The 23,149-nt window shown below is 43.2% G+C and overlaps 2 protein-coding genes across 4 annotated transcripts; both read right to left on the reverse strand.

Annotated features, from left to right (window-relative positions):
- Positions 1 to 1,019: 1,019 nt before the first annotated feature.
- Positions 1,020 to 13,982, reverse strand: usp15 (ubiquitin specific peptidase 15). 3 transcript variants are annotated; one of them, XM_058077447.2, is made up of 22 exons: positions 13,856 to 13,982; positions 13,095 to 13,222; positions 12,730 to 12,860; positions 11,318 to 11,444; positions 11,085 to 11,230; positions 9,943 to 10,004; positions 9,578 to 9,667; positions 6,955 to 7,102; positions 6,612 to 6,785; positions 6,376 to 6,534; positions 6,081 to 6,305; positions 5,921 to 6,004; positions 5,022 to 5,116; positions 4,717 to 4,905; positions 4,483 to 4,601; positions 4,127 to 4,411; positions 3,979 to 4,049; positions 3,791 to 3,906; positions 3,568 to 3,717; positions 3,391 to 3,494; positions 3,183 to 3,271; positions 1,020 to 2,783 (listed from the first exon to the last, which is right to left on the reverse strand). In XM_058077447.2, the coding sequence occupies exons 1-22, from the start codon at positions 13,942 to 13,944 to the stop codon at positions 2,466 to 2,468; spliced, it is 3,099 nt and encodes a 1,032-aa protein (XP_057933430.2). In that variant the 5' UTR covers positions 13,945 to 13,982; the 3' UTR covers positions 1,020 to 2,465. The 3 variants fall into 3 exon arrangements, with proteins under 3 accessions (XP_057933430.2, XP_057933431.2, XP_057933433.2); XM_058077448.2 differs by lacking the exon at positions 9,578 to 9,667; XM_058077450.2 differs by lacking the exons at positions 9,578 to 9,667; positions 9,943 to 10,004; positions 11,085 to 11,230; ... (2 more) ...; positions 13,095 to 13,222; positions 13,856 to 13,982 and adding an exon at positions 7,263 to 9,526.
- Positions 13,983 to 14,683: 701 nt separating this feature from the next.
- LOC131131858 (sodium- and chloride-dependent GABA transporter 2-like) lies at positions 14,684 to 22,358 on the reverse strand. Its single transcript, XM_058076828.2, has 14 exons — positions 22,144 to 22,358; positions 21,521 to 21,655; positions 19,975 to 20,115; positions 19,816 to 19,903; positions 19,592 to 19,724; positions 19,376 to 19,510; positions 17,476 to 17,579; positions 17,283 to 17,407; positions 17,097 to 17,209; positions 16,893 to 17,030; positions 15,573 to 15,675; positions 15,391 to 15,491; positions 15,128 to 15,298; positions 14,684 to 15,055 (listed from the first exon to the last, which is right to left on the reverse strand). The coding sequence occupies exons 1-14, from the start codon at positions 22,259 to 22,261 to the stop codon at positions 14,906 to 14,908; spliced, it is 1,755 nt and encodes a 584-aa protein (XP_057932811.2). The 5' UTR covers positions 22,262 to 22,358; the 3' UTR covers positions 14,684 to 14,905.
- Between the last annotated feature and the right edge of the window lie 791 nt (positions 22,359 to 23,149).

Here is a 23,149-nt window from a genome sequence, read left to right on the forward strand (position 1 = left end):
CCTTCCTGCTTTGTGAATGTCTACCTTTTGTATAACTGAAAGGTTCCTACAGAAGTTTAAAAAAAAAACATAATTTTAATGTCTCCTTGTGCAACTCTACTGTTGGGAAGGGCGGGAATAATCCCAGGAGTGAAAAATAAAAAAAATGGGAGAAATGTTTGTGTTGTTTTTGTGACATAAATTAAGTCTAAGGCACTTTGGGTGAAAACGGGTCATTGTCATGTAAACAGACAAAATGATGACATCACCGACTCACTGCCGGCTCTTCTGTCACATGAACAGAGGTGAGACAACATATCTGACTATTTCGATGGATAAGACTCACCCAAGTCGAAATTCTTGTCATTTTGTTGTCTTCCGCTCCTTTACTCACAGATGTGATTCCACTTCTCATAAGTCTTTCACTATTTTAACAAACAGTAAACAGGACAGAACAGGCAATAATAATCCCAGTAGGATTAAACAAGTCAGTTTAAGTGTAAAGTGAGCTCATACTTAATACTTTGAAATAATACTAGTAATGTAAGTGAAAGTAGCGAAGGCTATTTAGAACTCTACCTTTAAGGATAAACAACAAAACACCCCACACAGGTGGAGAAAACTCCCTAAAAGCTTGACACAACTTTATTGAAGATTGTGTATAAATACACATGCACATTTCAAATGTAAACCCAAGTGAACTCAAGTGCAGCCAAAACCTGGAAACCCCTATCATGCAAGGATGCCTGGATTTTTTTTTGTACAAAAAAGTCCCCAAAACAACATCCTTTATTAAAAAAAAAAAAAAAAAAAAAATCCCAAAACAGGCTTTTCTAACTAATATTCACGAGGTCACCCTTTCCATTCCTAATAATCCCACTCTTGTCAAGGTTGTAAATATATTGTTTCCTTATTAAATGCTTACATATAAATAAATAAAATTTATCAAATGTGCACTCACAGAGTGAACTCTTATATACAGTACGGTATAGGTCTATTATAGCAGTCATATCTCACTCATTCAGGTGTTGGGGGGGGGGGGGGGGGGGGTGAATCGGCCAAAAAAAGTGACGCAAAGCACGGCGATGCCTCAGAGACGCGGCATGGTGCACACATCGCAAAGAGCCTCACTCCACCATGGAGAATAAATGCATCACTGATGGAGGAATATCCTGCAACAATCTGCCACTTGATCACAATCCCATGTGTTGAAAAGGCTTTTTATGTTTTCTTTTTAAGGTGGAGTCACCCCTAGCCGTTACCTCGGAGCACAAGCATTCAGCATCCAGCTAGAGTCAAAAGCCGAGAGAAGCCATCAGCATCACATTCAACCATCCGGAGAAAGCAAAACAAGGGTGGCGCAATTAAGAATTAAAAAAGAAAAAAAAAAAGGCATTGATCGCATACATCTGGTCAGTGCTCACCGCGCATACATTCTGGCCCTCCTGCGCATTACAAAAAAAGGGGAGATTATGTGGCTGTGATATGACAAGCATAGCTTCCAGATTATTATGAACATTCAAGTGTGTTGGAAGGGGTCATGCAAAAGAGAGAAAAAAGATGAAGAGTTAAGGCTGAGGTGATCCGGACAAGATGTGACATCAGAGAAACCACACCTGAGGTTGGGACGCAGGCTGTGGAATTCACTGCACACGATGTTGATTTAAGACACCATTTTGACTCAATTCCGTGTATTTCTGACACAGCAACTAACTCTCACTCTCGGTTTCAAAAAAGGTAGTGTAGCTGGAAGCCTCCCTCCATGCTGTTTATTTGCGTTTGGGAGTGCAGCTGGCCAACAGAGGGCGCCATAGACGGCTGGCCGTGAGCTCATGGAAGCTTACGCAAACAAGGTCACAGCAAGAGGAGCAAAGCTCTAAAAGTTTGGCATTTCATACTTAAAAAAAAAAAAAAGAAAAAGCAATAGAAAATCTGGCATCCAAGTTGAAGTTGCGCGTGGCCTGCATGGATGAAGGCAGCTTCCTACACTTTGTTTTGTTCATCAGAGAAAGTCACATCACATTCATCTCTGAGCTAGACTGCAGTGTGTGGCAATAACAACAAAAGCAAAACGTGGATAAGTCGGTGATTGTGCGGTTCAAAATGCGTCAGCGCACATACTGTTCAGTGTTTAAAATATGTACAAACTTAAAGATACTAAAATGATAACTTTCTCTCAGAGATATAAAAGACTCACAACGCAAACTGCTCTGATGTAGCCTCAGAATCAAAGCCTTCCTAAAGTTTCCTTTAGAAACAAAAATGTAACTGGTAATACACGCACGCACACACAAACAGTGATTCAGCCACAGGGGGAGGGCCCTGAATTCTCCACGTACCACTAATGCCACGCCCACATTGGCACCGGTTAGGTCCGAACCACCCGGCTGGGTCCGTTGGCACCCGCTTGCCATGCTGTGTGTCCATATGGCTTTGGATGGAAAGATCCCTCTTTCTCGCTCTGATTGTTTATGCCCTCGCTTCTGTCAGTTGGCGCTCATGGTGACATCTCGACTGGGCACCTCCTCCTCTTCCTGTTCTGGCTCATTGTCATTCTTCCTGCACTTGTTCTCATTCGGGTCTTCGCTTTGTGCGGCGGTGGCGGCGGGAGCGCCAGCAGGAGAAGAAGAGCAGGCGCTTCGTCTCTCTTCGTTTTCCTCGTCGTCGTCATCGTCCTCTGCTTCTTCTTCTTCTTCCTCTTCCTCCTCCTCGTTATCCTCCTCTTTCTCACAGTCGAGCGCAAAGTATCCCGTGCCTTTTACCGTGTCCTGGCGCTGGTAGAAGAGTACGTAGCCCGCTTTGGACTGGACATGAGCACAGAGAAACCATCAGGAAATAACCACCAACTCACATTAAGGTGGCTTTTCTATGAACTCACCCTCCATTTAGAAATGTGTTACACTTGCAAAACTTGCAGTGTGCTCAGCCTAAGTGGAACTTCATGGCATGGCTCTACAAACATGATTTACTGCCTGGACTACACACCAGTGTATTGTGGAATCTTGGCCCTTTAGTTATGCTGAGCTAGCGTTTTTCACCGATGATGTGCATCCAAGACCATTGAAATGAGAATAACTTAAATAGTCAAGTAGACACACTTTTAGGATCATTTAATTACGTCAATACTATTCATTTAACGTCAAAACTATTAAGTGTTTGTGTTTTTGATGACTGTAACATTGGACAGCAATAAGCACACTCACCACTATTTGATCTTCACTGGCAGGCGACACGCTGCTGTCATCAAAGTTGTACCACTTTCCGTCATCTGTGTTCTTAGCGTAAGCAGTATCTAAGCCAGGCAAGACAAACATTAATACCACAATTACTCCAAAGTGACACATGCAATACTGCTGGAATGAATGGGTCTTGCTAGGCAGCAAGCATCCTTATTCTACTATCAACTCTTACAGTGGCCTCCCCCCATGCCGCCATAGTGGTTGGACACAGCGATCAGGTCGTAAAGACACGGTCCGCTGTTGGGGTTGATCAGAAACTCCGACATGTCCAGATTGCTGCAGGAAGGACACGTAAGAAAGGTGAGTGACTCGGAAGGACGACGTCACTTTGTTTGTGCGGTTTGTGCACCTTAGTGGGAAGTCAACGAGGGAGTCCAGTTTATCTCTCATGTAGCGGCTGTAGGAGAATCTCTTCAGGTGGACCACCAGCACCGGCGGCAAAGACCAAAGGTCCAATTTCTTGGTGGCCTGTTGGTGCTGCTTACAGTTTGGACAGTACCTGCAAACATTGGTCATCATGTTGTACTGACTGAGTACTGGGTGTATCAGCTGATTTAAAGCAGATAACATACCAAGGGTCCTCGGCTCCCAGTTTCTCCTTAGTAGTGAACAGTTCAATGCAGTCTTTCAGCTTGAAGAAGGCTTTCTTCTGAGGCTTGTAGTCCATGCTCTCATGCTTGTCAAAGTCCTGTTTTAAAAACACCCAATACCCTGAAGAGGACATATTGTATACTTATAAGAGAAGTGCTGCTGGTTTTACCTCAACAACTGTGTCGTCAAAGTATTTCTTTTTCATCTCGGGCTCCCAGTCCAAAGAAAGATAAGAACGATCTACAAGAGGACGACAAAAAGGATTGATGAATTGATTCGGTAATGTGAAGAACATACAAGAACATGTGAATACCGACCACTGAGCCGCAAGTGTCCCTCATCAAAGCGGATCTGCCGTGTGTCGTCCGTGATGAGGGAGAAGTCCGTCTTTCCCATGTTGTTCAGCTGGAATGTGAAAAGTCTCTTTCTGTTGTGCCCGGTGGTGGTCTGCTGGCCTTTGGTGGAGTTCTGCGGGGCGACCATGCCGTTCTCCAGCTCGTTATCTCCGCCCACAGAGTCCTCTGACTGACTGTTGTCGTTCTCCGAGGGTAGCTCTTGATCCTGACTGGACTCATCGTCCTGCTCGTCAGTCTCCATCTCACCTGAAGTAAAACAGAAGACCAGGTTAAAGAAATATTAGTGTTTAGGTGGAGTGAGTAGGTGATGCACTGACTTGGCGACCCCTCCTCCTGGAGGCCATTAGTAGTGTTGCCATTGACAGTGTGTGGTTTGGTGGACTGGCTCTCTTCGCAGTCATCTTCATCTTCCTCGACAGACGATCTCACAAATCGGCTGCAGAAAACACAGGCCCCTTTTAATTCACAATAACTCCTGAGCGGCAGCATTAAAAATGCAGTTCATGGACTAGTTTATGTTTATGATCCTTGCTGGTGTAGTAATAACCCACCATAGGCGAATTAGCAGCATGTTGTAGAGTTTGTCCTCGCTGAGCGTCCTGGGAACGGCGATGAGGAAAGGCAATCCGAACAGCGGCGTGCTGGTGTGGTTGTATCCCGACTGTTTATACTTTTCCCTCAGGTGCACAGGGATGACGACGTGGTCCGTGTCCTCCACCCGATTCACCGCTAACTCAAAGCTACAAAGAGGTAAAATGCTCCTAAGTCACTTTGAAAGACCTACAGTAACAACTAAACAACACTTGTGCAAGGAAACGTATGGAGGCTGGTGATAGGATAAAAACATAGTACTTACACGTAGATGTCATCTCTCTCCATGATGCTGCTGAGATTGTCATTGGTGGCGAAGATCCGATGAAAACGGTGGCTGTAGATGTCTGTTACAATCATCTGAAGGGAACCCAAGAGCCCACATGTGGAGAGTTGAAACAAGGGCCGAGGAAGAATGCTTTAGTTATTTGGTGCAGAGTCAGGGGATTTGCTTCCACTTTTGCTAACTTTGCAAAATGAGTCAACATTTTTCTTAACTTCTCAGGGAATAATGCCTGAATCCTAATGGCAAATTTGGATGGGTAAGTTTGGTGCCAAATTAGGATTGTTCAGCCTTGGCAGAGGTCTGACTTTCTGGTTCAATAACAAAAAGGACAAAAACATCACCCCGTTTGACGTTGACGCTGTATGACCAAGGACACTTTAAATGATTAAATGTCTGTCAGTGGAAAAGGTCAGCATTTTAATGTAATAGCGCTTAAGGAGATGGAGCTGACTGTAAAGTCATACTAGAGCCCGGCCCATTATGACGTATCCCAGATTAATCAACATCGGCCAATACGTAAACCATATATTAACTTTTTATTTCTGCACAGAGCTTTTGTCGCTTCATTCCTGTGTGTCTCTGTGCTGCACACTGCCTGAGTACCACCTGCCCCCCCTCCAAATACACAAACACACAGACTAGGGAGGTGCAGCGCTTCCTTGTCTCACTCGCACAACAAGAGAAACAGCATTTTTAAGTAAGGAACTGCATTTTTTGCACCATGATAAGCTGTGACTTAGTAGAACAATATCACACTACACATCAGTGCCCCATGAGAATAACATGCTTGCGGAAACCCGCAAGAGAATTTTATTACTTTCAATAGCTAGTAAATATGACTAATTAGCCTATATGCATCGGCCCAATCTAGTCCTTACCTTCTCAGCAGGAAGCCCGGACAGGATGGAGAGGGAGGTACACAGGTCAGAGATGGAGCCCACCTTTGGCACGGTTAGTTTGTACTGGAAAAAAAAAGTAGTCCATAAGACCAAGTCAGGACTATATCAGGAGGAGACTCTCCCTGGTAATAACCGTTACCTGTGTGGGTTTGGCCAGGGGGTCCAACCTGACTAGATAAACCTCCAGTGTGCGCTCCTTCTTCATGGGCAAAGGCAGTGTCAAGTAGCAGAAAGGATCAAAAGTCACCGAGACCTTGGCGCACACAGGACACACCAAGGTGGACTTAAACAGACCATGAAAGATGTCCACAATTATGGAGTCGTTCCTCTTAATGTGGTTCTCCCAAGCTTCCTCTGCCACCACCTGTCAGCAAAACCATATTAATACATTGTCAATACTCCCACAGCGAGAACGAAATCCATCTTCCAAGCACCTTATCAGGCCGGCCGTTGGCATCTTTTAGCTGTATGTAAGGCTTCTTCCTAATCCGGTTCAAGTCCTCGTGAAGACCATCCAGAAGAAAAGCCAGCAGTTCATGAGAGTCCTGCTGCTGGTAGCCTGAGAATTGAGGGGCGAAGCGGCCCACCTGTGTCTAAAGAACAGAGACGTCAATGTACTATACAAGAAAAAAACACAATTTTAACCAAACTTTTTATGTAGACATTCAACCTTGAAAGGCCTTGGGGTAACGTAGCTGCACTTGCAGGACCACAGCTGCTTGATAAGCTCAGCATAGGCTTTGGCAATCTCTCCCTTCATGCCCAGTGGGTTGTCCGCATTCAGCTCACTGGTGTACTTGTCTTTGAGGAAGTAGTCCGTGAGGGGAGGGATATTACTTAAACACTGAGGACACAGGAGCAGCAGAGGACAATGTTAATTACAGAGTGGATTCCAGCTTAATTTATAATTGAAGAGTCAGACTCTCCTTTTCTTAGACATCATTCTTGTAGTTTCATCAGGTCATCTCTCAACATTTTAGATTAAAGTCCGTCCTTGTAGAGTATGCTGTTACCTGCACGGCAGAGTTCATGAAGCAGGTATTTCCCAGGTTCGACAGTCCACACAGGCCTGGACGCTCACTTTGCCTACTCTGCTCTGAGTAGTCATAGCTGTTACTGTAGGAGTGGTAGGATGGTAAGCTATAGGTCGAATTCTTCACACTGCAATCAAGAGGACAAGTGAAACAGTTGATTAGTTTGCTGAATGGCTAAGAGCTCCGAAAAGGTCATGAACACAGAGACAAATACTGCTATGTCTATGTATTACGCAGGTCTTTAAAATGGCCAATGCTGTTAACTCGGCCTGCAGCAAGCAGCAGACCTCTGAGGGGGCTGCGAGGCAGCGTTGGTCGTTTCCTGCTCCCACTGGTCAAGAGAAACCGCCGGGATGGTGGCGGAGGCACTGGCCTCACAGTTCAGCACGCGGTGGTCCACCCTTCGGCTGTCCAGCTCCACCGCTTCAGACCTCAGGCACCACCAGCAACACAGGAGCATGACATCTCAGCCCCGCCCCGGCCCATGCCGGCCTGCATGTCTCTACAAAACTGAACGAGCGGCAGCCTGGGTTGAGATTGATTTCAAGTCCGGCGCATGCAAATCCTGGCGTTTAGAAGCCAGGCAAAGTAGAGATCCATTCTTAATGGTACTCCAGCACAAACCAGTGGCAGTCCAGTTTGAATATGGTCCAGGACAGGCTGACTGTCAGGTTTACCACCAGATCACTCGAAAACAACACTTGAAATCATCTACATCTTCAGCAGCACCTGCTTGTTATCTTGCCATCCTATCCGCTCCACTAGTGCAGTCCTGTCCTATACTAGTGTCCTCTAGCCCAGGTCTCCTAGACCTCCCTCTGGCCTGCCTGCTGCTGCTGCTGCTGCCGCCGCTCTACGGCTTCCAGCAGATATTTATAGCAGCAGCAAGGATGCTCAAGAGTACTGCTAGTGAAGCGAGAGGTGCACAGGGAGAGAGAGGGAGAGAGAGAGGGGGCAAGAGGCAGAGGAGGGGACAGTACAAGAGGGTGGGGGTAAGAGAGGGAGGGGGCTCTGACGGAGGAGAAACAAGATGGGGTTGGATGGAAGCAGCCGATGGGACTGCATCCAGCTGAGGCTGCAGTATTCACAAGCCTTGCTGTAAATGTACATTGATGCATGTTGGTACATGCAATATCTGTCTATCTATTACGTTCCCACATTTTGGCACCCCCTCTTACACGCTCTTTAATATGCCATAGTTGACTCAAGGAGGGCTTTTAAAGGGGTGGGGGCAAGGGTGTCTGAATAAATCAACTTATACCAAAGAAAGTGCATTTTTATGACACTGGCTGCTGATGTGTGGATACAGGCAAGAGAAGAGGAAAGTAGATGAGGAGTATTGTGAAGGTCACTTGCCTGCGAGAACGTATGCATGGCAATGAGCTGGCAGGAGAAGGGGAGAGCGAAGAAGAGTGAGGGGATGTTGCCTTAAATGACAGTGACACTGCTGTTACACAGCATTGTAACCACAATAAACTGACAGCTCCAAAAATGAAAAAAGTGCTATGCAATGCGGGGCCATTACATATGAAAAAAAAAAAAAAAGATGAGACATGCATAATTTAGATGAAACAATGGCGCTGGCACGGCAGTGAATCAAGGACAGAAGAGCTACTGCGAGTATAAACTCAAAATCCTCAAAGTCAGACAACGATGCCGCTGGTATCAATGAATGCATGTAAGAACACCTCACTTCTTTATGCATTTAAGAGTTAGATGCTAGAAATAACAACCATTGCATGCAGCAAAACACATGGAAGGTGAAAAGGAGGGGACAGTCGAGGAGACAGCTCCACCCTCAGACAAGCAGTGCTCTCTCTCTCTAGCGGTGGGCTGACGTAGGCTCTATCACTTTAACTGCTAACTGCTCAGGTTAAAAAGACCCAGAAATGCATAGTTAACCATAAAGTACCTCACCAGGCATCTTTCAGTTTTTATGATATACAGCATATCCCTGGACTGTGAAGGGGTGTGCCTTTTAAAAGTGCCACCTGGTTCCTGTAATGTAGCTTTCACTTGGCTGTATGAAATCAATGTATGGCCACAATGATGTTTTTTTTAATATAAATGCTTTTTTTAATGCAAATTTCCCCACTGAGGGACGAATAAAGCCATATCTTATCTTTTTTCCCCTCAAATTATTGTATTGATACTTGAATAACAGCAACATTCATAAGTTGCAGCTACCTACTACAGGGGTCCCTAAGGTGGACGCAGCTGTATGCACGCATTAGGATGAAATCAAGAAACTGTGCCACACTGTATGTGGGCTATTAACTGACACAGATAAACGCTGACTAAGACACCTTGAGGCACCGGGAGGCAACTAGCAGAGAGCACTGCTGTCTCCTGATTCCAAAGAAATCAATCACACTTGCCTTGCTGTCACCTCAAACAATTGAAACTGCATCCTTAAGCAATTCGCTTTCAGCCCCGAATCCACAGCCAGAGACGGACCGGCTCGAGTCAGATTGGATATTCAAAACGTCTTCATTCATAGTGGTAGAATTCAGGAGGAACATGCGCAATAAATACGAGTTTTTGGTAAGTCCATCTCTGGCTGTTGGCGCCCGCAACCACCCCTCAGCTACTCGAGCCTTACTTCCTGCTGTTGAAGCTGCTGTTATGATTGTTTGAGAGAGATGAAGGCGAGATCTTTGGCAAAGCAGAGAGATTGGAAGCACCAGATGACCTTCAAAAAGATAAGAAATCAGAATAGATCATGAGTTAGCGTAAAGCAAACAGGCAGGCCGCTGCAGAAAGGAGTCAAACAAACTGAAAACTGAGATGGATTTAAAATAAAGTGGTATGTCATTGAGGGGAATGAGCATATGTTGTAGCCAGTGTAGACATTTTCTATATATTGCAGTGATCTAGCATCCCAAGGTTTCATCACTAGTGGCTGGCAGACTGCTTGTTAAAGTACTTTGCCACAAATAAAACAATGTAAGCCACGTCTGTTCTCACTTGGGTGCGTCTGAGCCTCGGGGCCATGTGCCATCCTCATTCTTCTGCTCTATTACGAGAACCTGCAGGAGACATCACAAAGGAAAAGCTGAGGTGGCGGAAAGGGAGGGCCTCTTGCTGCTATTGCTAATGTGAAGACGGATGGATGAACGTTTCGGCGAGCATTCACTAATGCAAGTGTATGTAAAATGAAAACATCCAATCAGTTCAAATCCGACACAAATGTAAGACAAGCTACCTGGGGCAAGTGATACATATTTTCACCAAGCTACATTACTCAAGATATGGGTGCTCCACGGTTTTCGATGTTCTGTGTGTGTTTCAAGGTGCTCCCATGAATTAATCCAAAATTAATCCATAACTGCACTAGTTACAGTGCATGCTGACAAAAGAATACACAGCCAGTGTGTCCTTGGAAGTGAAAATGAACATCATAAAAAGGTCAAAGACAGGAGACACACCCATCAATGTTGGCCACTCTTATGGTCACGATGGGGACGTATGTCGCACTTATCATTAAGATTAAAATTATTGGATGCTAATGAATGATAGAGGGGTCATGGATTCTGTGCGCTGTGACAAGGAGATCTGGGAGGAGAGGAGAAGGTTACCCTGGGAAAGTATTTTTCAGCCACCCACAGGGAGAAAAGTAGGAGTTCACTTTGTTTTTATATGTGCTTCGTGTGTTCTGTGTACATTGTGAGTGACTATTTACATAGAGGTGTCCTGATACAACTTTTTCACTTCCAATAGAGATATCAAATTGATATCAGCACGAATAAAACACCTTTTATGACTTAATTTTATGAAGTTTCCCGCTGCTTCACATGCCCCATGAGTAATATTAAACTTACCCCCGTTCTGTGCTTACATAGGAAACTTGTGCATGACAAGTGTTGTACTCAGCTGCAAAGTCTTTTTCAGACTTTTAGATACAGGCCGATATAATCAGATTTTTGCTGATATCAGCCCATTATATTGATATCAATATCACAATGAAGCACCCTGAATGTTAGGTATAAGTTCAGACATACAAGGCAGTCTAGGAATGGAACTCGGTCATAACCCGAGGACCACCTGTATACTTTATGGTGATAAAATAGGGTACTGTTCTTGTGTAATGAGTAGAAAAGGCGCCTTACCTGTCCTTGATAAAGGCCAGCATCTTGGATGGTGCTGTCGGGTTTGTTGAGAGGCTCAAACGTGTTGCTCATGTACCTATTCCAAAGTCTGGTTTCCTTTTCATCTGGGATGCTGAACAGTTTCCGCATCTCCTTCTCTATTAGATCTACAATAGAGAAATGAAATATGAATTTAACTTGTCCAAATGTAAATGGGTTATGGGAAAAAGTGTTTTTGTGTCAGTGAGACTTGCCTATTGTGTCAGCTTTACTAAAGCGCCTGGTGATCACATTGTCCATGTTGCTGTCCTCGCATAGCTTTAGCTCGGTCAGGTACACCTCAACCTTGCAGTGCTTCACAAACATACCTTGCTCGACCACCTTATGAAGACACAAGGATATGACCACATATTAAATGCTAAAGAATTACTATACACAGTCGGTGTATGTTTAATCATGGTGCATGTCTAGCTCCACAACATAAAGCGGTTGTCATGATAGATTCCATAGCGTTGACAAGTCCATTCTTTCAGGCCAAGTACAACAGATGGAAAAAGTCCACAGTATTTGCACTATATAGCAAATAATTAATGTTTGTATGTTTAAGTTTGACGCAATGGCGGCCACTCAGCTGACAGTCAAGAGTGGAGGGCCCAAATTAGCAGCACCTTGTGGAAACAGCTGAGGGGTCCCGGCCTATTTATTTCAACACTGTACAGCTCCGACACACACACACACACATTCATATTCGCACACAACTTCACAAATATCCATGAGAAATCCAATAGTCATGCACACGCAGCTCATATTCAGCCCCCGTTGCCCCCTCCCTATCCCAAACCTAAGATCCCCAGTGGGCCAACGTGTCCGTGAGCTAAGAGGAAAAGTCGTTGCCAAGCAGAATTCCACAAATCAGAGCCGAGCCAAAACCTTTCATCCCTCCCACCTCCCTTCCCGGTGACATAATCAATCTGCCTCTCTCAGTATGACCTCAGCGGGCCTTCATCCACTTAAAAAAAAAGGACGATCATTCCGCCGGTGTTAGCAATCAAACAAGAACGGAGCGTGAATCCCTGTGACTATAGTCCTCTTTAACACGTGAGTAGTCCGCCCACACACGCCATCCTAACACTCCACCCCAAAGAAATCAGTGTGACGACTCCACAGGAAGAAAGGAGCGATAGATCAAAAACATGATGATAAACCTCCTGCATGTTGTGTCTCGCAGCTCGCTCCATTAGCTTTTCCGTCATGCAGCACGTCGCCTGAAAATAGAAACCCTTTGGCCACCTGATACGTCCCAGCGCATACATGGCAAAATGGGAGGGTCAATGGGTGAGGAGGGTGGAGGAGTTTGGGGGGTGCAACACTTCGCGGCGGCCATGATACAATGACTCGCCAAATGTGTGGGTTAAGTGGACTTGCCTCATTTTACCTCAAAATAACACATAAGTACATACCAATGAATATCTGCCATGACAGGGGTATTACATTTACATATTTACAATAGCAGTCCATGCATTGTGTGCACAATTACAAATAATTAGCTTAACGCTACCCAAAACAGACGCGCAAAGCTTGATTCCACAAGTCTTGCAAGTAATCACAACCACTATGTGCTTCTCCCCATCCACTCATGCTATTCTCAGAATGGCCGAGCACTTACCTTACGTGCAATTGGCTCCTGACCCTCTGTGAGCCCATACCAGCTGACGAGCTTATTCCAGCCGTCCGTCGGCACAAGGATGTAGTCCAGCTCATCAATGAGATGTTCCTTGATAGCCAGAACATCCCTATCTATGGGTACAAAGGAGGAAAAAGAGGTAAGCATGACTCACAAAGCCGGCAAGTGGTTCAACAATGAGTATCTCCTGCAGCGCAAAACACACAGAAGGTATGCTGGAGAGCTTTCTATGAACCCTTGTAAAAACAACAATGTTGTTTTGTACTCTCTTTGTGGCTATTTGCCAGAATGATGCAGCTATTCTCGCCCCCCCTTGTCTAAGTAAGTGTGTAAACAACAATTCTTACCTCTGAGAAGACCAGCGTTATCAACTGGTCCAGGGTAGACATGCTGGTCCCCCATCTGATATTTGTCCCAGCTGTCAAATCCCACATATTTCTTCCACTGTTTGAACCACTGACTGTCTACCAAGTACCTGCAGCAACAACAAAGAGTCATATTTTGGAGTTTAAATTAGTTCTAACAATGTTTTCAACACTACATGCATAGAATATGTTTGGTTGATAATAGTTCTGCCCATGTAGAATGGAGACGATTGCAATGCGATGCTACCTCAACATATAAGATGTAAACATCAGTGGTTAAAGCGGCACTGTTAACGCACATTTGAGGTCGGGTTGCTCAACTTGTGGCCAGCTGGCTCTCTGATTTTGACAGGTGCTTCTTTTTCAGACTCCGCCCTAAAGAAGCCGACGTATGAACCCACTGACAGTTCGGTACGCTAGCCAAATAGCCCCTAGCTATCGTGCACGATCATCTCAAATGACATGGTACTTATTCAATTCATAAAATTAGAAGCTGTAAAATAATACAGGAGGGATGAACACAGTTAGAAATAAACAATGTGACGTAAAAGGATGAACGTTTGGTCCCAAGTAGTGTCTAACTGAACCGACGATAACTGACACACACGCTAGCTAGCTCGAAGCTAACTGTCAACACGGCCCGTAAGCGCCACTTTCCACAAGCTTAATGACGTTGACAGTCGCTGCCGAGACAACTGACGGTCAAGCTGCACTTGTCCAAAAGGTTCAAACTCAAGTCTCACCAAGTGTCTCCCTTTTTTAGTTGCGTTTTCATTAGTGCCGCGACCTCTCCTCTCTGGGTTTCCAGATCGGCCGCTCCTCCTTCCGCCATCTTTCCTCAGTCATCCCCGGGTGCATGATGGGAAAAAGGGAGGGCGTCTCGAGGGCACGTTGTGCGTGACAAGGCAGTGACGTAAAAACTGTCAGCCAATCATAAGTCACCAATGACACTCAAGATGACAAGTGTAATTTTTGCACAAGTTATGAATGACGAATTAGGATGACGAATTAGAAAATATATTTTTTAAGAAACAAGACTAATACTTGTTTTTATTGGCAGAAATACACTGGAGAAATCAGCGGTGAACGGTGTATTTGGTACTTGGGTCTTCAGTGGGGACTTAACCAGACAGAATTATTTTGACAGACACTGTGAGGGTCAGTATATATATAATAAATTCATACAATTTCATGGAACAAATACTACAATCTAAGTTGTAAATGTAGGCCATCCTTTTGCTCAGTGTCCACATGCATGGCACCACACATTTTGACCAATTACACGCAGCTTTAACAGAAAAACAGATCGGGGGAAAAAAGCTGGCTCGTTCACTTCAAAGAGCCAGCTCGAGCCGGAACGACGCTCTGCCTGCATCCTTTGATTTTTCAGTATGTGCCCCATGGACACCTGTGCTTTAGCTGATCAGATATGCCGTGTCTTCAGTATTTTTCCCTCGTGGGGACTTGTAAATACAGCTAAAGTGCTTGTCAAAGCTACTTAGCATAGTAAAAGTGCTTTCTTGTTGGATTTTACACCTTTATTTAAAAACAGATATACAGATTTCCTTATACAGACAATTTGTTACAGTAAAAATAAGAAACTGATACATTAGTAGTTCTACAACTAGAGCACTAATATTGCATATTTTTGTCATATAGTTCACCTTAAAATAAAAATACATTTTATTACGTAAATACAACAATCACTCATGATAGCACAATAATATGATACAAATATGGCTTCTGGGTCATATTAAAACCTTCCAAGAAGTGCATATTGGAATTCTGCTACCTCATAAGTTGGAGTCTTGCTCCAAAACAGGATGGTAGCCAATTTTATTCCTGACGGTGTCTTCCTCTGGAGCAAAAATGGCCAGCAACCTCTCCTGCTCCCTCTTTGTTTTGGGCAAATCCTCTGATGGTGTGATGAGCAGCCGGATGCGCTGTGGAAAAGACAAACACATGTATTTTGAAAGCTGATACACTGATACATATAAATACATGACGTGTATTACCTCTCTGAATGTTCCTTGTGTGGTACTGATCTTGTACGCCATCCAAAGAGGGATGCAAACCATGGAGGAGAGAGCCAGCAGCCAGCCAATCACATAGCCCCACCATGGGTACACATACTCATTGTTGTATTTTAGGGGAGTGTATTTAATAAGGGAGAATGCAAATGTACCCTGTTAGGATAAATGTGTTAATATCCAACAACTCATACTGTATTTTGTGCAATCTCCTCCAAACTTCTCATGATAAGACGTTTAAAACTCACAATGCAGGTCGCTGGGGTGAAGAACAACCAGCAGTATTTAATATAAGGGCCGGGACGGTAGCCGATCATGTCTTCGATGTTGTCATAAAAGCGATCGGCACCTGGAAAAACAGAATCGAGATATTTTTTTGCAACAATTAATAGACAGTACAAAAGCACTTCCTGTTTAATGGCCGACTTACCGTAGACCCAAGCAATGCAGACGGTCTCAAAGAGGCCCATGAAGAGAAGACACATACCACTGGCAGCATAGTAATCGAACAGCTGGAAGACGTACATGCCACCCTGGAAAAACCAACAGCAACACTTCATGTGTTTCTTTTTATCCATCCATACATTTTATATACCGCTTATCCTCACTAGGCTTGCAGGGGTATGCTGCAGCTTATCCCAGCTGACTTTGGAGTGAGAGGTGGGGTACACCCTGGACTGGTGGCCAGCCAATCACAGGGCACATATAGACAAACAACCATTCACACTCACATTCATACCTATGGACAATTTGGAGTCTCCCCTTACGCAATACAGGATATACAGTATTTTTTCACGATCAAGAATTATAGCAAACTTGAAACACCCTGTAAACCAGGGGGATGCAAATATTTGACTCATGGGCCGCACTGAGTTAACAAAATTGTCCGGGGGGGCCGGAACATATATTTAACACACACACTATTTTATGCTTATAATTCTCCTTGAGGGGCTGCACGGTGCTCTAGTGGTTAGCGCGCAGACCTCACAGCTAGGAAACCAGGGTTCAATCTCACCCTCGGCCATCTCTGTGTGGAGTTTGCATGTTCTCCCCGTGCATGCGTGGGTTTTCTCCGGGTACTCCGGTTTCCGCCCACATTCCAAAAACATGCTAGGTTAAGTGGCGACTCCAAATTGTCCATAGGTATGAATGTGAGTGTGAATGGTTGTTTGTCTATATGTGCCCTGTGATTGGCTGGCCACCAGTCCAGGGTGTACCCCGCCTCTCGCCTGAAGACAGCTGGGATAGGCTCCAGCACCCCTTGTGAGGATAAGCGGCAGAAAATTAATGAATTTTCCTTGAATTATTTGTCTAATTTTATCTGTAAAAGTTTATAGTGTTATAGTTTATAAAGTGTTATATTCTTGTGTCCCTTTTTTCAGGAGCACTTTAAACATCAGACCACATCAAACTATGTAATTTAATTTCACAGTTTTGTTGTTTGTTTTTTTTTACAAAAAATAAGACATCCGTCTTGCAAGTCATGTTGCCAGTTTGTATGTTAAAATTTGAAATACTTAGAAAGCAAGTGATGGGCCGCATGTGGCCCCTGGGCCGTAGTTTGCCCACCCCTGCTCAAAACAATGCTGATCAGAGCAGCAGTAGCATTCAAAAGCCATGTACTGGCCCTTTAAGGGGCAAGCAACTGAGACCAGAGATCCAAATACTGTGTCTGTATACAAGAAATGAACTAATTCCATACCAAAGATGTAGTAGTTGAGCTTAGTGTATTTGTGAGTCCAACACCAACCTCCATGAGCATGACGAGGCCCACTAAGAAGGAGATGAAGACCACACCCAGGAGGAAGAGCTCCCTGCGGTTCTTACGGCGGAACACGGCAGGGTACATGTCGACGATGGCGGTCACGAGGCTCTCCACACATACAAACTAACGTAGAGGCAGTATAATCATTACAGGATCATCATTCATTCATAGAGTGTATTCCGCACCCACCTGACTGTCCAGCCCTAAGAAAACAATCATGATGAAGAAAAGAGCGGCCCATAGAGGTGAGAAGGGCATCATGGACACGGCACGAGGATAAGCAATGAAAGCTAGACCAGGACCTGCGGGATAAAAGTAGAACAAATATCAAGTATCATGAATGAAATATCGTGGACTCGCCGTGTCGGGCCTTACCTGACTCGGCCACCTCTGAGATGGGAACATTCTGCTCATAAGACATGAAACCAAGAATGGAGAAGATGGCAAACCCGGCTACAAAGCTGGTGCCACTGTTCAGAAAGCAAAGCGACAGGCAATCTCTGCAACGCAAGGGACACACAGGAAGTTGACTTGCTGTTCATCAGATGTGCAGAATCAACACAAGTACCTGTAGCAGTTGTTGTTGTATCGGTTGTAGCTGCCCAGCGCTGTGAGCGACCCTAAGCAAATAGCATAGGAGAAGAAGATCTGGGTCCCAGCATCCATCCATACCTTCAAAAGGAGTCATGGGCGAAATTTCAAATATGTGTATTCAAGAAAACTAAAACAACTTTTAGTACATCAATTATTATATATTCAGTATTTATTCATTCATTCTATCGTCAAAATGATACAATTACTGTATAAAAGCAGCAAGGACGACCATACACGTGACATGTAAGGGTTGTATGATCCACAGGAATTTACCGTTGATGTATAATCAGTAACATACAAGGGAGATGATGGTGAAATAAATACTCATTAACAAAACTTCTACAGTCAAAAACACTGCAGCCTCCCAGTTTCAGAGCAAACTGGGAGGTCTGATCTGCAGTCTGTGGTCCTGTTTACAGTCCGAGCAGAGTCCTTGCGGTTCCTGCTTCTTTTTACACAACACAGATGGACCCAGCAGGACCCCGCTAGGAACCGTGGGAGGCCTGCACCTTGTGCATCAGTGCCAACAGGGGACAGAACACCAATTGGTTCTCATTTGGGGAAGAACCTGAGAGGCTAAACCTTAACCAAAAACGTGGATAGCTGCTAATGTAATTTGGGACGGCTCCGCACCGATTCTTCAGGTCCGATACAGATACTTCCATGTTGTATTTCTGCTCAATAAATAAGAATTTTCCAATTCTGTTTTTTTAATTTTCTGAATATTGGTTATATATAAAGTCTGCACGGGGAGTCTGCATCTGTCACGTGGTTAGCACACAGGCCTCACAGCTAGGAGACCGGAGTTCAATTCCCCCCACAGCCAGCTGTGTGTGGAGTTTGCATGTTCTCCCTGTGCATGCGTGGGGTTAATTGGCGACTCCAAATTGCCCATAGGTATGAATGTGAGTGTGAATGGTTGTTTGTCTATATGTGCCCTGTGATTGCCGTTTTTCTTAAAGGGACAGGCTTGACCTGTAACAGTGTTCACATACTGTAATAAAGAAAATATATTTTATATAGATATGTATATCTAACATGTAGACCACAAGTACTGTTGAATAAGAATCAATAAAAATATTATTTTCCATTTCTAGCAATATATATTATAACATAATTCTATTTAGAAATATTTAACTGATTTGTGGCGGCACGGCAGTCGATTGGTTAGCATGCAGGCTTCACAGCTAGGAGACCAGGGTTCAATCCCACCCTCGGCCATCTCTGTGTGGAGTTTGCATGTTCTCCCTGTGAATGCGTGGGTTTTCTCCGGGTACTCCGGTTTCCTCCCATATCCCATAAAACATGCTAGGTTAATTGGTGACTCCAAATTGTCCATAGGTATGAATGTGAGTGTGAATGGTTGTTTGTCTATATGTGCCCTGTGATTGGCTGGCAACCAGTCCAGGGTGTACCCCGCCTCTCGCCTGAAGACAGCTGGGATAGACTCCAGCACCCACTGCAACCCTCGTGAGGATAAGCAGTAGAAAATTAATGAATTTTATTTTTGTCAACAGGCATTGTCTGAGGCAGCTATGAAAAGGTGTGACTTTATTTTTCGTCAATTTTTGACTTTATTCTCATAATTGCTTACTTCTTGTAAATATATGACATTTTTCATCTAAATGTACTATTTTATTGTCACAAATTTACAACTTTAATTTCAAAATCTCAGATTATTTTCTTCAATGGGGCCCGAATTCCATTCCTGTAAGTTTTCTTATGGTAATTATAACTTTACTGTTATGACATAACTTTTTCCTCAACCTAATTTTCCAAAAATAAAACTTTATTTATTGTTTTGTTTCGACATAAATGGCCCTCGGGCCGCACTTTTGGCACCGTTGATACACAGTAGCATGATATTTTGGTACCTGTGGGTCTGACAGGCGTCCCAAATCAGGATAGAGGTAAAACTGGATGCCAATCCCTGCACCAGGCAGAGTGAGCCCTCGCACCAGCAGCACAATAAGCATCAAATATGGGAAGGTTGCAGTGAAATAGACAACCTGTATCGACACAAAATGACTGTCGGTCAACCCCAAACTTTTTTCACTTGAGAGGCATTGACTTTTTTGACTGCCACCCACCTTTCCTGTGGACTTCACCCCCTTCCAGATGCAGAAGTAGCACATGACCCATGCGATGAACAGACACACAGCCAGATCCCAGTTGAGCGAGCCCATATGGTCGATGCCCGGCGAGATCCTCAGCGCTCGTCTCCTGTTGGGACCCAAGACAGTCATGTGTACTGGCCCTCCACACCAACATGTGCCAGACACTTGATGCATGGTCACATTCACACAGAACTCACTCCCAGAACTCCATGACAGGAGAGGTGGCATTGGAGAAGATTGTTTGGTTGATAGAGGTGTTTCTCCGCTGAAACTCCAAACAGTTTTCTGGACAAGTAAAGTACAAAGAGTTTTTTTTCTTTTTTCCTAAAAAAAAAATAAACAAAATCTCAGAGTACCTGTGTTCCATGAGTTGTTGCAGGAAGACCAAGGTAGATCCCAGGAGAAGGAGAAGGAGAGATAGAACATCCCCCAAGCCAGGACCACAATATAGTAGAAGTTCAGCAAAGTCACAATCACTTGTGTGCCGTAGCCAAGACCTGAATAATAAATAAGAAAAAGAATATAAACATAAATAATTGCTTTGTGCGTTTTATTTTAAATACGGTGTTCCCTCCCTTGTTTATGGCATAACTAGCCAAAGTAGCCAACTTCATGTTTTCCAATTATATATTTTTAAAGGTTTTAAACACCCTCACCAGACACCCTCACTATACATCCTGACGCCATTCCGCTGCACTGTAGCGTTTTTGTATCCTAAACATAGTGCTGCTGTACTCCCATTGCAGCCATTCTCCTTCTAAACGAAGGTCCAATTACAAGCTAGCAAGCAAGCTAGTGATGACACGTGCAGGAGTCAATGCAAGGCAGCCTAAGAATATTGATTGGCAGTGGTCTACAGCCAATCAGAATGCAGAAAACAATACAGTGGAAAAAGAGACACAAACATAACTTCCCACAATGCTGTTTTTCTTAAAGGGACAGGCTCAACCTGTAACAGTGTTCACATACTGTAATAAAGAAAATATATTTTATATAGATATGTATATCTAACATGTAGAACACAACAACTGTTGAATAAGAATCAATAAAAATATTATTTTCATTGATAGAAATGTGTATTATAACAATTCTATTTAGATATATTTAATTGTTTTGTTTATTTAAGATAACTATGTTAACTCTTTGCCTGGGAAAGCAACACTAAAGCAATGAAATACGGTTACTTATGCCTACTTACAGAAAATATGAACTGGAAATGGTAATATGTAAAATAGTATTATGATACTTTTCGTCTTCATTTAATTTTTGGTTGTTCTTTCAAACATTTGTGAAGGTAGTGAATCATTTAAATACAAATTCATCGGAAAATAATGTAAAATATTTCATACTGATATGCCACAATCACATAGTTGAGTTCATATACATTAACAAAACTTTTGACATGATGTCTACTATGACTAGATTTAGCTCATTGGCTGTGAGAAATGGTGTGGTTGTACGTGCTGGGTTAATTTTAAGCACCCGCTCAAATTACCAAATGCATTTCCTGAGCTTGTTTTTTAAAATCATAAATATGTATACATAAGATCAAACAATTGTTGCTGTTTTATATGTTTTCTTTTTTGTATTTTTTTAAAAGTGAACATGATTGCATTTAAACATTTTGCATTGTTTTTAATAGCAATATAAGAATGTCATACATAATATTATTGATATTAGTGACCTAAACAAATCATAATACCTGAAAAATAATGTAAAAAATATTAATGACATTCAATAAAATAATCATATTAAGAATATATTACGACTACGGATCAAATTTTTTGAAAAACGATATTGTTAAAATGCTGCAAACAACACCAACATTCCACCACAAGAGATATGTCATGTTATACATATCGGTTCCTTGGTTCCTTGCCTATAAAATAAGCATCATAGTACCTTCAAACAAGGGGCTGATCTTTCTCCAGCAGGTTATCCCTCCCTCGCTGGTGTACTGCCCCAACGCCGTCTCCAAGAAGAAGACAGGAACGCCGCAGGCAAACAGGAAGATGAGATATGGGATGAGGAAGGCGCCTGCGCAGAGGAGGAATATTCCTTGTTAAGACTTTTTAACTTATTTTTTGTGTTAACTTTGATATTTCACCTTAAAAGTGGTTTCTTTTGTCCATTTTTGTATTGCTGTAAAAATCCTTCTCATAACCGAGCAAATATAAAACGTGAAATTCCAAAATGTATATGAACGTTTAACAAACAAACAAACATTTTCCGTCGTCTTGTTTTCCCCCAATGGGTGCCTCTGTGGGGACAGCTGCTGCAAGCGAGGAGCAACAACAGCTGTCTGACCCCTCTCGGCTCTGACCTTTGACCCGGTCCCCGATGGAGGTGGAGAGAGGAGAACCACCACATGCTGTTTCAAGACCCAGAAATGGCCGTTTCTTTTTTCTAACCAGGCTGCAGCCGTTGACCAACATACAGCGTGTCACTTCTCTCGTGAAAACATTGCGGCGGTTCCCGTAAGAAATACGATGAATTAGCGATGAGAAAAAAAAAAAAAATCTCACCTCCTCCGTTTTTGTAGCAGAGGTACGGGAAACGCCACATATTTCCCAGGCCGATGATGGATCCGGCAACGGAGAGGATGAACTCCACCTTGTTGCTCCACTGTCCCCTCTCCTCCATCTTCTCCTCTGAGGCAGGCAGCGGGTCCAGGACCTGGATGGTGGCGCCATTCTGGAGGCCCGCTTTGGCAGCGTCGCCTTGGGATAAAATAGAGGAGAAAAGTAGGATTTGAATTGACAACAATATTAGATGTCCTTACCTTTCATTGCACTTGCTCTTGTGCGTCTCACACCTGTGCTTCCAGCAGGGAATTTTGCGGTAAATGCTCAGGTTTTAGAATTTGTGCTGTGAGAGAAGTGGGTGGGTGCGTGGGAGGAATGGGTGGTCGGAGGCGGGGGCTTTAAAAATGCTCAACATAGGCCAGCCTCCACTGTCTGTACTGTTATGTGAAAGAGCAAAGTGCATCAATTGACTGCACTGGACCACCTTAGTTGGAGAAATATTACATTTTTAATACTATAATGCAAATAGAATACAAAAAAATAAAATATTGAATCATTAAAAACATTATTTTAATAGTATTACACTAGTGTAAAATGTTATGTACTTTAATTATAACTAAGAAAAGAAGCAATATTTGTCAAAAAAAAACAAAAAATACTTTAAAATAATTACAAAATTATTAAAAAATGCTGTAGCATTATTATAGTATAAAATTTATTATATTATTGTATTATGTATGGAAATGAAAAAAATATTTTTAATTTGTAAAAAAAAACAATCCAAAATAATTACATTTGTTAAAAAAAATTAGTAATATATTGCCATATAATGTGCCATACTTTTAATTATAGCTAAGAACTGAGCCTTCTTTGTACATTTTTAATACAAAATAAAACATGGAATTGAAAGTTTAAAAAAAAGTAAAAGTACATGAACATAGGAACAAGTGTTAACCTAATTACTGTGGATGCCACTCTCTCTGCTGGTCATTACGGAGTTTAATCA

Source organism: Doryrhamphus excisus, linkage group LG2 (genome assembly GCF_037039965.1).
Source record: "Doryrhamphus excisus strain RoL-2023G ecotype Guam linkage group LG2, RoL_Dexc_Guam_v1.1, whole genome shotgun sequence".
Taxonomy (NCBI): Eukaryota; Metazoa; Chordata; class Actinopteri; order Syngnathiformes; family Syngnathidae; genus Doryrhamphus; species Doryrhamphus excisus.

Bases quoted from the DNA above. Each gene is read 5' to 3' on its own strand.
- usp15 (XM_058077447.2), bottom strand. From the start codon at position 13,944: ATGGCGGAAGGAGGAGCGGCCGATCTGGAAACCCAGAGAGGAGAGGTC. The intron at 6,786-6,954 runs GTAACAGCATAC...CTGTGTCCTCAG, and splicing joins TCATGAACTCTGCCGTGCAG to TGTTTAAGTAATATCCCTCC. The intron at 6,306-6,375 runs GTGCTTGGAAGA...TTTTGCTGACAG, and splicing joins CCAACGGCCGGCCTGATAAG to GTGGTGGCAGAGGAAGCTTG.
- LOC131131858 (XM_058076828.2), bottom strand. From the start codon at position 22,261: ATGGAGGAGAGGGGACAGTGGAGCAACAAGGTGGAGTTCATCCTCTCC. The intron at 17,580-19,375 runs GTACCAAAATAT...CTCCTTTTGAAG, and splicing joins GACGCCTGTCAGACCCACAG to GTATGGATGGATGCTGGGAC. The intron at 17,210-17,282 runs GTAAGGCCCGAC...TTTATCCCGCAG, and splicing joins CTCAGAGGTGGCCGAGTCAG to GTCCTGGTCTAGCTTTCATT.